Raw genomic sequence first — 11729 nt, forward strand, 5'->3', positions numbered from 1 at the left:
CGCTCCTGGCCACCGCAGCCTCAACCTGCTGGGCTCTGGCGATCCTTCCGCCTCAGCCTTGCAAGTAGCCAGAACTACAGGCGCGTGCTACCACACCCGGCTGGTTTTTGATTTATTGTAGAGACGAGGTCTCACCAAGTTGCCCAGGCAGGCCTCGAACCCACGGGCTCAGGCAATCCTCTTACCCCAGCCTCCCAAAGTGCTAGGATTACAGGCTGAGCCACCAAGCCCAGCTGTAAATATTCTTAATATCCCTACTTTACAGATGAGAAAATTAATCCTTAGAAGAGATGTTAAACCTTAGAAAAGATGTAGCTTGCCCAAAGTCTCACACCTAATGAATGGTGGAGTCAGTATTTGAACACAGCACCCAATTCCAGAATCCACGCTCTTGTCTGCTGCTTCGTTCAAACACTGAAGTTTCTCTTGTTGTAGCTCTCTTTTCTTCCATTACTATTACTCCTTCACAGTTCCATTTATCTGCTCTCACATGGGCTATTTCAAGGATGTCTTTAACTGACCAGTGTGCCTCTTATCTGTCTTCCTTAAAAGCTCTCTTTACTCCCTGTCCTGTCAGCTTTTTTTTTTTTTTTTTTGAGTTGGAGTCTCACTCTGTCGCCCGCACTGGAGTGCAGTGGCCTCTTCCGGCCACCGCAGCCTCGACCTGCTGGGCTCTGGTGATCCTTCCGCCTCAGCCTTCCGAGTAGCTGGAACTACAGGCGCGCGCTACCACGCCCGGCTAATTTTTTGATTTATTGTAGAGATGAGGAGCTTTTGAAACCCCAACAATCTGATCATGCGGTTTCCCTGCTCAGAAACTCTCTTCCCAGTTGGCCGTTCATCACACTTGGCTACTCTTGGACTACTTCCTCACCTTCTTCTTTCACTATAATCCCTGATTTTCTTTCCCTTCCTTTCCTTTCTCCTTCTATGCCTTCTGGCTATTAAATCTATTAATGTCAGACCTCTCATGCAATTGCCTCAAGGCAGCTTCAAGAGGGGGCTCAATCTTTTATGCCCCCTTAAAACATTGTTTATATCTCTATTATTAGCAGTTGTCCTATTCTTTTAAGTCTTAGAATTAGCAGCATTTTCACTTGTTTCTCACACACACACACCAATTACCAACTCCTTTAGGAAGCAACCACAGCTTATGCCATGTTTTTATTCCCTTTCCCCCCACTCCCGGCTCTGCTATAGTACCCGCCCAGGATGGGTCCAGGCCTGGATTAGGCCTTTGATAAATGTTTACCTGTACCATGGCCTAGCATTCATTCTGAAATTGCTTTTCTCTAAGCATACCATTTTTTTAATGGCATAGGCAGCAGAGGAATTGCTTATATTATGCTTCTATTGCTTACATAAACTGCTTACATTATTATGTTTCTATGGAGCTTTCCATTTTCTCTAAATATATTGAGAGTGAAATTGATTTTTCCTCCCAGAACTAACCTTTCCTTTTTCTGAAGTGATACAATGTTGATGGCATGTTTTCTCTTACTGATTTCCACTTGAAAATTGCCCACAAAGCTCTGAGGAATACAATATCCAGATATATTTTTTATTAAATTTACAATAAGCTCTACCTAAGGCATAGTTATCTGCATTTGTCACATAAGCAAAGGATGCACAAAAGATTAGTGAGGCAAGATAGCTCATTAAGAGCACAGACTTGGGGAGCTAAAACTTTCTTAACTTCTGTCTTGAGTTTCTTCATTTATAAAATGGAGACAATAATAGTGGCTTCTTCGTAGTGTTATGAGGGTAAGTGAGTTAACCTGTTGTTCCAGGGGGAGGGTACCTGGCACAGTCTGTAAATGTTAGCATCTATTAATGATAGAAGCAGGATAGATTCCAAGGAGGAAAGTGGAGGTAGGGAAAACCCTGAATAGACAAGTAAACAACAAATAGCAGACAATGGCTAGACTGCAAGTCATAGAATGATGTTCAATGGAACTTAATATGGAAAGGACTATTAATGAAATACCTTCATGTGGGCATTATGTCACCTTTGATAGCTGCTTCAGATACAAAAATCATAAATCTGTATTATTAAATGATTAGAGAAAATGTATAAACTCTTTCATACCATAGATGAAAATTCATACAATATGCCTAGTGGTGTTTTCCCTGGGTATAGTACTTAAGGAAAAAAGGAACTTGGGCACAGGGTGGAGTACAGTGAATGCCATAACTTTTATGAGAGAAATTTGTCGTTATGTTGAATTGATTTAAACCATAAGTCTCTCTCCTCTGGGTTTTCAGAATGACATTCCAAACAAATTTGAAATGAAACTTCGCCGTGCAACTGTCCTTGAGGACTCTTACCGGAGAATTATGGGTGTCAAGAGAGCAGACTTCCTCAAGGCTCGACTGTGGATTGAGTTTGATGGTGAAAAGGGATTAGATTATGGAGGAGTTGCCAGAGAATGGTTCTTCCTAATCTCGAAGGAAATGTTTAACCCATATTATGGGTTATTTGAATATTCTGCTACGTAAGTACCTTTACAATGACTATTTACAGAAAAAGTCACTGTGTTAAAAGAATTGTATGATACAAAGAAATTGGAGATTATAACTAATGTTTCAGATATGATTTTTTAAACAACTATGGTAAAATACACATGACATGAAATTGACCATTTTAACCACTTTCAATATACAGTGCCTTATAAATATATTTAGCATCATTAAGTATATTCACATGGTTGTGCAACCATCACTATCATCTTTCTCTGGAACTGTTCATCTTCCCAAAATGAAACTCTGTTCCCTGTAATTTCCCATTCCCTGGCAACCATTCTACTTTCTGTCTCATGAATTTGACTCCTCTGGTACCACATATAAGTGAAATTGTTCAATATTTGTCCTTTTTTGATTTGCTTGTTTTATTTAGCAAGGTTCGTTCATGTTGCAGAATGTATCAGAACTTCCTTCCTTTTTAAGGCTTAATACTATTCCATTGTTTGTCTATACCATGATTTGCTTATCCATTCATCCATTGTTGACATTTGAGTTATTTCCACCCTTGACAGGAATTACTGTTTTTAAAACCATTAAATCTAATGGTGAGATGTGGTTCTCATAGAGGTAGACAACTCTTAAAAGAGGGAGATAATTTATAATTATTTGTCATTTAAAAATTTTTCAAGAAGCCTGGCCATGGTGGCTCACACCTATAATCTCAGCACTTTAGGAGGCCAAGGTAGAAGAATTGCTTGAACCCAGGAGTTTTAAACCAGCCTGGGCAACATAGTGATACTTTGTCCCTACAAAACATAAAAAAACAAATAATTAGCCGAGTGTGGTGGTGTGCACCTGTAGTCCCAGCTACTTGAGAGGCTGAGGCAGAAGGATGGCCTGAGTCTAAGAGGCGTAGGCTGTGGCGAGCTGTGATCATGCAACTGCACTCCAGCCTGGGTAACAGATTGAGACCCTGACTCAAAAATAAGTAATATAAATTTAAAATTTTCAATAGGAACATTTAAGTGTGGTTGTCTTTACAGGGATAATTATACCCTACAGATAAATCCAAACTCTGGATTGTGTAATGAAGATCACCTCTCTTACTTCAAGTTTATTGGTCGGGTAGCTGGAATGGCAGTCTATCATGGCAAACTGTTAGATGGTAAGTATTAAGTGTAAACTTTTTTTTAAGCGTAATTATCTGTTGTCTTTCACTTGTTAATCATTCTAAATATATTTTATTTTTTGCAAGGTTTTTTCATCCGCCCATTTTATAAGATGATGCTACATAAACCAATAACACTTCATGATATGGAATCAGTGGTATGTCTTCTTCACTTATAGTATGGCAGTATGATTTAACAAGCAACATGAGCATTTTGAAGAATGCGCTTTTAGTGATACAAAAATTAACAAATTATAATGTTTTAAAATACAAGTGCATTTCCCCCTAGCATTTTATTATGAAAATGTTTATTCTAACATATAGTAAGCTTGAAGGAATTTTACAGTGGACACTTGTATATCCACCACCCACAGTTGGCTTTTTTCTGTGTTTACTTTATCACATACCTATCCATCAGTCTGTCTTAGTTTTTCCTTGCATTTCAAAGTTGCAAAGTAAACTTCCCCCTAAATACTTCAGCACACTATATAATAGTTACGTATCTTCTGAATTAGTATTCGAATTATGACTTTTTCATGATGAATGGTATATATGTATATCTATATATTTAACTTTTTAATTTTTATTTTAAAGATGTGGAGTACAATTCAGAGTTAGGTATACAGATGGTCATTGTACAGGTAAAGTTTGGGCCTCACTTTGGTCCCCACTTCACCTGGTTTGAGATCAGGTACCCTTATTGATGAAGTGTGCCCCCCTTCCCCTGGCAGTTTCCCATTACTGCCGATCTCTTTCTTACAGTATGATAATTGTTCAGGGTTTGCTTATGAGAACATGTTCAGTTCTTTGTTTCTGTGATAGATCATGAGTATTATAGACTCTAAGTTCATCCAAGTTGCTGCGAAGGTCATAATTTTGTCCTTCTTTATGACTGTATAATATTCCATTGTGTATATGTACCACTTTTTTTTTTTATCCAGTCCTCTTTTGATGGGCAGCATGGTTGGTTTCATGTTTTTGCTATTGTGAATAATGCTGCAGTAAACATGCGTGTGCAGGTATCTTTTTCATAGAGTTGTTTGAGTTCCTATGGATATATTCCCAGAATGGGAATTACTGGGTTGTATGGAAGGTCAATTTTTAGACCTTTTAGGAATCACCAAACTGTTTTCCACAGTGATGGTACTAGTTTACACTTCCACCAACAGTGTAGAAGTGTTCCCTTTTACCTGCATCCTCTCCAGCATCTGTTGTGTTTTCTGAATTAGTGATGTTGGCCATCCTGACTGGAGTTAGGTGGTATCTCAGTGTGGTTTTAATTTGCATTTATTTGATGACTAGTGAGACTGAGCATTTTTTCATGTATCTGTTGGCTGCTTGTATGTCTTCTTTTGAGAAATGTCTGTTCATGTTGTTTGCGTACTTTTTTTGGTGTTTTTTTGAGTTGGAGTCTCACTCCTTGTCGCCCAGGCTGGAGTGCAGTGGCACACTCACGGCCACTGTAGCCTCAACTTGCTGTGTTTGCCCACTTTTTAATGGGGCTGTTCGTTTTCCTCTTTTTGACACGTTTGAGTTCCTTGTAGATCCTAGATGTTAGGCCTTTGTCAGATATACAGCTGGCAAATATCTTTTCCCATTCTGTAGGCTGTCTCCCTGCTCTCTTGATGGTTTCTTTTGCTTTACAGAAGCTTTTCAGTTTGATGAGGTCCCACTTGTCAATCTTATCTCTTATGACCTGGGCACTTGGGGTTTTTATCAGGAATTGATTTCCAGTGCCAATTTCCATAAGGGTATCTCCTGCATCTTCTATGGTTCTTATAGTTTAGGGTTTTATGTTTAGGTCTTTGATCCATTTAGAGTTGGTTTTTGTGTAGGGTGATAGCTAGGGGTCTTGTTTTAATCTTCTGCATGTGGTCAGCCAGTTTTCCTAGCACCATTTGCTGAATAGGTTCTCCTCTCCCCAGTAGTTGATGGTGGAAGCTTTGTCAAAGAAGAGTTAGTTGAGAAATTGAGGTTTTGCTTCCGAATCTCTGTCCTGTTCCAGTGGTCTATGTGAGTGGCCTGTGTGCCTGTTCTTGTACCAATACCAGGCTGTTTTGATTATTGTAGGCTTATAATAAAGTTTAAAGTCTGAACGTGTGATACCTCCCGCTTTGTTTCTCTTGCTGAGGATTGTTTTGACTATTTGTGGTCGGTTTTTTTCAGTATGAATTTCTGTTTTGTTATTTCCAGGTCTGAGAAGACTGATGCTGGTAATTTAATGGGTATTACGTTAAATCTGTAGATTGTTGGGGAGTATGGACATCTTAGAGTGGTATATATATTTTTAAATGGCCATCCAAAGGCAAGGCCTTGTAGTTAGACCCTACAAAGAAACAGAAACCCAAGGCTTAAATCCCTGACTAGGTCCTTGTTATGCCCTGTGCTGCTGAATGACCTCATACATTGTGTATACACTGGAGTCCAAGACCTCTTTCTTAATGTTGTTTTATTATTTTCTTGTTATATATTATTAGTCAAACAGTATGATTCTTTTTTTTCTTTCTCTAGATACAGACTCTCACTCAGTTGCCGAGGCTGGAGTACAGTGGTGAAATAATATTCACTGTAGCCTCAAACTCCTGAGCTCAAGTAGCTGGAACTATAGGCATGCATCTCAATGCCAGGCTAAATTTTAAATTTTTTTGTAGAGAAGGGGGTCTTGCTATGTTGCCCAGGCTGGTCTCAGACTCCTAGCCTCAGCAATCCTTAGCCTCCCAGAGTGCTGGGATTACAGGCATGAGCCATTGTGCCCAACCCCGATTATTCATAAATCATAAGATTGCACAGTTGTTTGAGTTGGTTCATTGAGCTTCTATATTTAACTTGGGATTTTTCTTTAACTTGGATCAGGTATAAACAACTGCCTCATTATATAGCGACTTAAACATTTCACACACAATCTCATAGGCATTTGAGAAAGCTGCTGGGTGCTCCTGGATATCTATAGAAGTTAGGATTGATCTGAAAAGTGCTTTATTTAACCCTTTAACTGGATAATAAAATCTATATCGGCACTGCTTCCACATAGAAATAGATTCCTGAGCTTTGAAGCAGGCACCACTCTATTAATTGATGCTTTTTGAATCTTAGACTTAACTTGTCATCTCTCTCTTTTTGTAATATATGTATGTGTTTATGAAAAGGATGTTTAACTGACCCTTTCACCTTTTTCCCAATTATTCAGAGCCTCAGCATACTTTATTTTGCAATTTCAGGTGTCCTCTTTACATATACAAATCTTAAATATGCCATTCTTCCCATCCAGGATAGTGAATATTACAATTCACTAAGATGGATTCTTGAAAACGACCCAACTGAACTAGACCTAAGGTTTGTCATAGATGAAGAACTTTTTGGACAGGTTTGTGAATTTTGATCAATTAAAATGGTACATGAATTGTGAAACAAATGTTAAGTTTAGATGTTAATGCATATCTGAGTATTCAACACAGTTCTGTGCTCTGTTTTACATTTATTTTCCAGTAACGAAAGCTGTCTCTCAGCAAGAATTTGTGCTTTCTTTGAAATTTGACTCATTCCATATTTATTTTAGTTAATACTAATATTTTAAGTTTTCTTAGCTTTTAGCTTTTGGCTGTCTTTAATTTAAAACACCAGGTTTCTAGTATAGCTACAATATGTGTACTTTTAAATTTTTTTCTCACTAAAATAATATATCAAGGGATTGTGTTTAATTTTAGACACATCAACATGAGTTGAAAAATGGTGGATCAGAAATAGTTGTCAACAATAAGAACAAAAAGGAATATATTTAGTAAGTATTTTATTAGTAAGTATTTTATTAGTAAGTATTAGAAATAATTTTGTACTTTATTCTGAAAAGACTCTTCTCACCTTCTTTCTCTTCTCACTTGGCCAGAATCTCCATGTTCTTTTCTCTTTCTATAACAGTGCAGTATCACACATTCATATTCAACTTTTGTTTTGGACTTAGCTAGTCTTTATGTTTTGTTTATAACTGGAATAAATGTGTCTTACTTTTTTTCTTGGTTCATGTGTAAAAGAATGAAATGTTTTGTTTCCTTTTAGTCTTGTAATACAATGGCGATTTGTAAACCGAATCCAGAAGCAAATGGCTGCTTTTAAAGAGGTATTCAGTTTTTTTGTTTGTTTGCTTTTCTATAATTTCAGAATATAATCCATAAGTCTCAAATATTGGGCCTCATCATATCTAGGAGAAATAAGTACATGGCTTGCTTTGTAAAACCATTCTAAATTAAATTTTTGTTAACAAAATATTCCATGAATAAATGCTTACTAGCCGGGCTCGGTGGCTCAGCCTGTAATCCCACGCCTTTGGGAGGCTGAGATGAGTGGATTGCCTGAGCCCGCGGGTTTGAGACCTGCCTGGGCAACTTGGCGAGACCTCATCTCTACAATAAATCAAAAATCAGCTGGGCGTGGTAGTGCACGCCTGTATTTCCAGCTACTTAGAAGGCTGAGGTGGAAGGATCGCCAGAGCCCAGCAGGTCAAGGTTGCAGTGGCCGGGAGCGGCCACTGCACTCCAGTCTGGGCGACAGAGTGAGACTCCAACTCAAAAAAATAAATGCTCACTGTTAAAATTTAATCATTGAAGAGGTCTAGACAATAAACATTCACACACACCCTCTTTCCCAGTTGCACTGCCTTCACCTTAAGTAACCTTAGGAAAACAAAGGAACAAGAGTAATTCTAGGGATAGTGTCATATGTTGTTTGTTGTCTTAGAGAGGATCGCATCATACATGTTGTTTTGTGACTTGCTTTCTTCCCTTATCAAATATTTATTGGAGACCTTTACATGTTTCTTTGTGGCTATATTTTATTCATAATAGAAATCCATACGTTATTTAACTTCCTCGATCAGTGGTCATATGGACTATTGTCAGGGCACTCATTTCTGAAGCTAACTTAAAATCGTCCGTTAAATGTATATTACATGCTTTTTCATTAATTCAATATTAAGCACTGACTATGTGTCTGGTGTTGTGCTGGGCAAAAAGAAACAAGTCCTGCTGTCAAGGAACTCATAATACCAAGAATAAAATGAACAGAGGCAAGTGTTCAGTGCTAGGTAAGCACAGAAGTAAAGTATAAACCAGAGCAGAGAGAGGCAGAGGAAGGGACAGGGCAGGACTAGAGGAATAGGCCAGTGGAGAAGAGGGAAGTGCAGTTCTAGGCAGAGGCAGCAGTGTGTATGAAGTCTGCCAATAAGACAGGCTGTACACACATTAGACCAAGACAAGCAGTTTAGTATGCCGGCTGAGAGGATGCAAGAGTGAAAAAATAAGCCTGGAGGGCCAGGCAGACCAGATTATAAAGGGCCTGTTTGTGAAGCAGCGGAGTTCAGGGTTTCCTCTGAAGTTCAGCGAGGGGACGGAAGGTGGCATTAAAGGCTATTAAACAATAAAACACCAGGATTCAAATTACATTTGTAGTCACGTCATTCTGAAAGCTTTATGTAGAGTGAGTCAGAGGAGGGCAAGACTAGCAGCAGAGACTTTCTGGCAGAGGTGGAAAAGAGCTACAGTAATCTTGGTGAGAAATGGCGAGAACAGGAATTAAGACAGTGTATGTGGGAAGAGAGCTGTATGTGCATTTGAATGGCATTCAGGAAGGGAGGCTTAAAGGAGATTTGGGGTGGCAGTATGGATATGGGGATTATCAATCTGCTTACATGTAGTGAAGCTGTGGATTCAATAAGATGGAAAATGCAAAAGTGCAGTGGAAGCGGATGACTTTCACACATGGAGACCTGGGAACTCTTAAATGCTACTTATTTTGAATGGACAATTAAAAAGGTGACTTCAAAGGAAACTGACAGAGGCCAACAGAGAAAGGTATCAAGAGCAGGCAAAGTTTTAGCAAGATGTTAACAATATGCTGCAAAGAAGTCAAATGAGATAAGGAATTAAAAATGTCTACTAATACCTACAAAGCCATCTTTGACTTTTTCCATAACAGTTTTAGGGAAGCATTGGTTTAGGGGTCAGATGATAATTGGTTGAGGGATGGATGAGAGACAAGCGTGTGTATTTGGGTGAGTTTGTAGCATCGTTATAAAAAGAACTTAGCTGCGAAGGGAAGAAGAAAGAGGCATTTGCTTCCCCCCCCTTGTTTTTAAGGTAGATATATGGCTTGAACAAATTTAAATGCGTAGAGTGAGCCAAGAAAGAGAAAGAGTTTAGTGAGATGACCTCCCTGAGAAAGCAAGGGAAGCACAAGGTGGAGGGCTGACCTGCAAAAGGAGGTGGCACCTTTCTCTTCCACTGCAGTGGGAAGGAGGCCATGATGGATGTTGGTGATGGTCGGTATGTGTGGATGCAGAAGCTTGAGAGAGTTCCATTCTGCATAACTGCCTCTATTTTCTCTCGCAAATAGCATTTAACAACTGTAAAGAAGGGTGATGTGGAGGAGGAGGAAGCTTCAGAGGTTATGGGAAGTCATAAAATAGCCACTTTGAGGAATAGATGAGAGAGTACAGACTGTGGATACATACGTTTTCTTGCCAATATAGAGATCTCAGTTGAGTTAAGAAGCCATGGATTATATAGTGGTAGAAATTTATGTGGATGTGGATTCCTCTAGTAGCACCTAGAAGACAAAGTATGGGAATGTCCATTGACCCTGCCAACAGGGTTTTTTAATGTATGTTTTTCTTCTAGGGATTTTTTGAACTAATACCACAGGATCTCATAAAAATTTTTGATGAAAATGAACTGGAGGTAAGAAATATTATTTTTAGGTTAAAACAGGAATTTTGCACCCATTATTTTTCTTGTTTACAGTTTGACATTTTTTATTAAATAGCTTCTTATGTGTGGATTGGGAGATGTTGATGTGAACGATTGGAGAGAACATACGAAGTATAAAAATGGCTACAGTGTAAATCATCAAGTTATACAGTGGTTTTGGAAGGTAATATAAGATTTCTGTTTTTATAAATTACTTTTTGATAGATTCACTCTCAAGTCAACTCTTGATTAACTGTGCCAGTGAATTATATACAGGTAACACAGAAAAATATACAGCCTAGCAAAAATCACTTTTGATTTCATACTGTATATGTGCTCCTTCTGGATCTGTTCCCAGCCTCTATACATATTCATAAGTAGGCAAGTAAAGTATTCAGAATGTAATGAGTGGTAATGACAGGCTGAGACAGGCACTGAGTTTTCTGTTAAATTAGGGACTCTATTAGAACTTGTAATAACCTGCAATGTCTTCTTGGGGACTCCTGCATGGCTTCTTTAAATTTGCTTATAGAGAAATGTATGTGCCATTCAATAATACCAATAAATGTAATTTTTTAAAAACCACGAGTCACATCTGAAAATAAATATTGTTACCTCAATAGGTTCTAAGGAGTTGCCATATAGCCTCAGAAGCAAAATTTTCAAGAACTTTATAAACTAACCCTAAACATAAAGTTAACTAAAAGAAACATGCAAATTTAGTAAGTGATTATTAATGCTGTAAATTCTGATAGCATATTTTTCAGGATGTTTAACCTTTGACTTGGAGACATCTTGTAGGTCACCTACTAGCAGCTCAACCACACTTTTTAACAAAATAGTGAAAAATTAATTACTTCATATTAAATAGTGTGGCATTGGAACCAGTTAATTCACTGTAATGATATTTGACTTATAGTGGAATTTTGAACACTGAGAAACTTATTTATGACAAAAAAATCAAAAAGTTATATCTTATATTTTTCTAACATGTAGTAATGTGTGAAGCATTGCAGGTGTATTGACACATGTTGTGCAGAAGCAATTTGTTGACATCTTCCATATGGTATTTTCCTATTCGAACAGACAATGCAGTCTTTCTTTTTTCCTCCCACATTAACAATATGTAATTTATTGTCCAGTCTGTTGTTCGAAGATGATATGGAAGAACATTCTTTCTACTTAATACCAGCTGCTATTTTTTTCCTTACTTATATCTCAGTATATGTCCTATCTCTTTCTTTGCTTTTTTGTGCAATTTGAATGGAAAACTTCAAGGAAACATACATTTTTGACAAATTTGCACTGACATAAGTTTGTCCAGTATAATCACCAGCCATCTTTTTTTTTTTTTGAGTTGG

At 38.0% G+C, this 11729-nt stretch overlaps 1 protein-coding gene across 5 annotated transcripts in view; it reads left to right on the forward strand.

Annotated features, from left to right (window-relative positions):
• The window catches only part of NEDD4 (neural precursor cell expressed, developmentally down-regulated 4, E3 ubiquitin protein ligase), a 139138-nt gene that overhangs the window by 121391 nt on the left and 6018 nt on the right, over positions 1-11729 (forward strand). For all 5 annotated transcript variants that reach the window (XM_008063062.1, XM_008063058.2, XM_008063060.2 and 2 more), the window contains 8 exons: positions 2266-2495; positions 3507-3628; positions 3719-3789; positions 6900-6995; positions 7336-7409; positions 7685-7745; positions 10300-10359; positions 10445-10552. In XM_008063062.1, the coding sequence (XP_008061253.1) occupies positions 2266-2495; positions 3507-3628; positions 3719-3789; positions 6900-6995; positions 7336-7409; positions 7685-7745; positions 10300-10359; positions 10445-10552 (822 nt within the window). The remainder of the gene's footprint in view (positions 1-2265; positions 2496-3506; positions 3629-3718; positions 3790-6899; positions 6996-7335; positions 7410-7684; positions 7746-10299; positions 10360-10444; positions 10553-11729) is intronic.

This window comes from Carlito syrichta, unplaced genomic scaffold (assembly GCF_000164805.1).
Source record: "Carlito syrichta isolate Samal-C Ts95f unplaced genomic scaffold, Tarsius_syrichta-2.0.1 Scaffold306510, whole genome shotgun sequence".
NCBI lineage: Eukaryota > Metazoa > Chordata > Mammalia > Primates > Tarsiidae > Carlito > Carlito syrichta.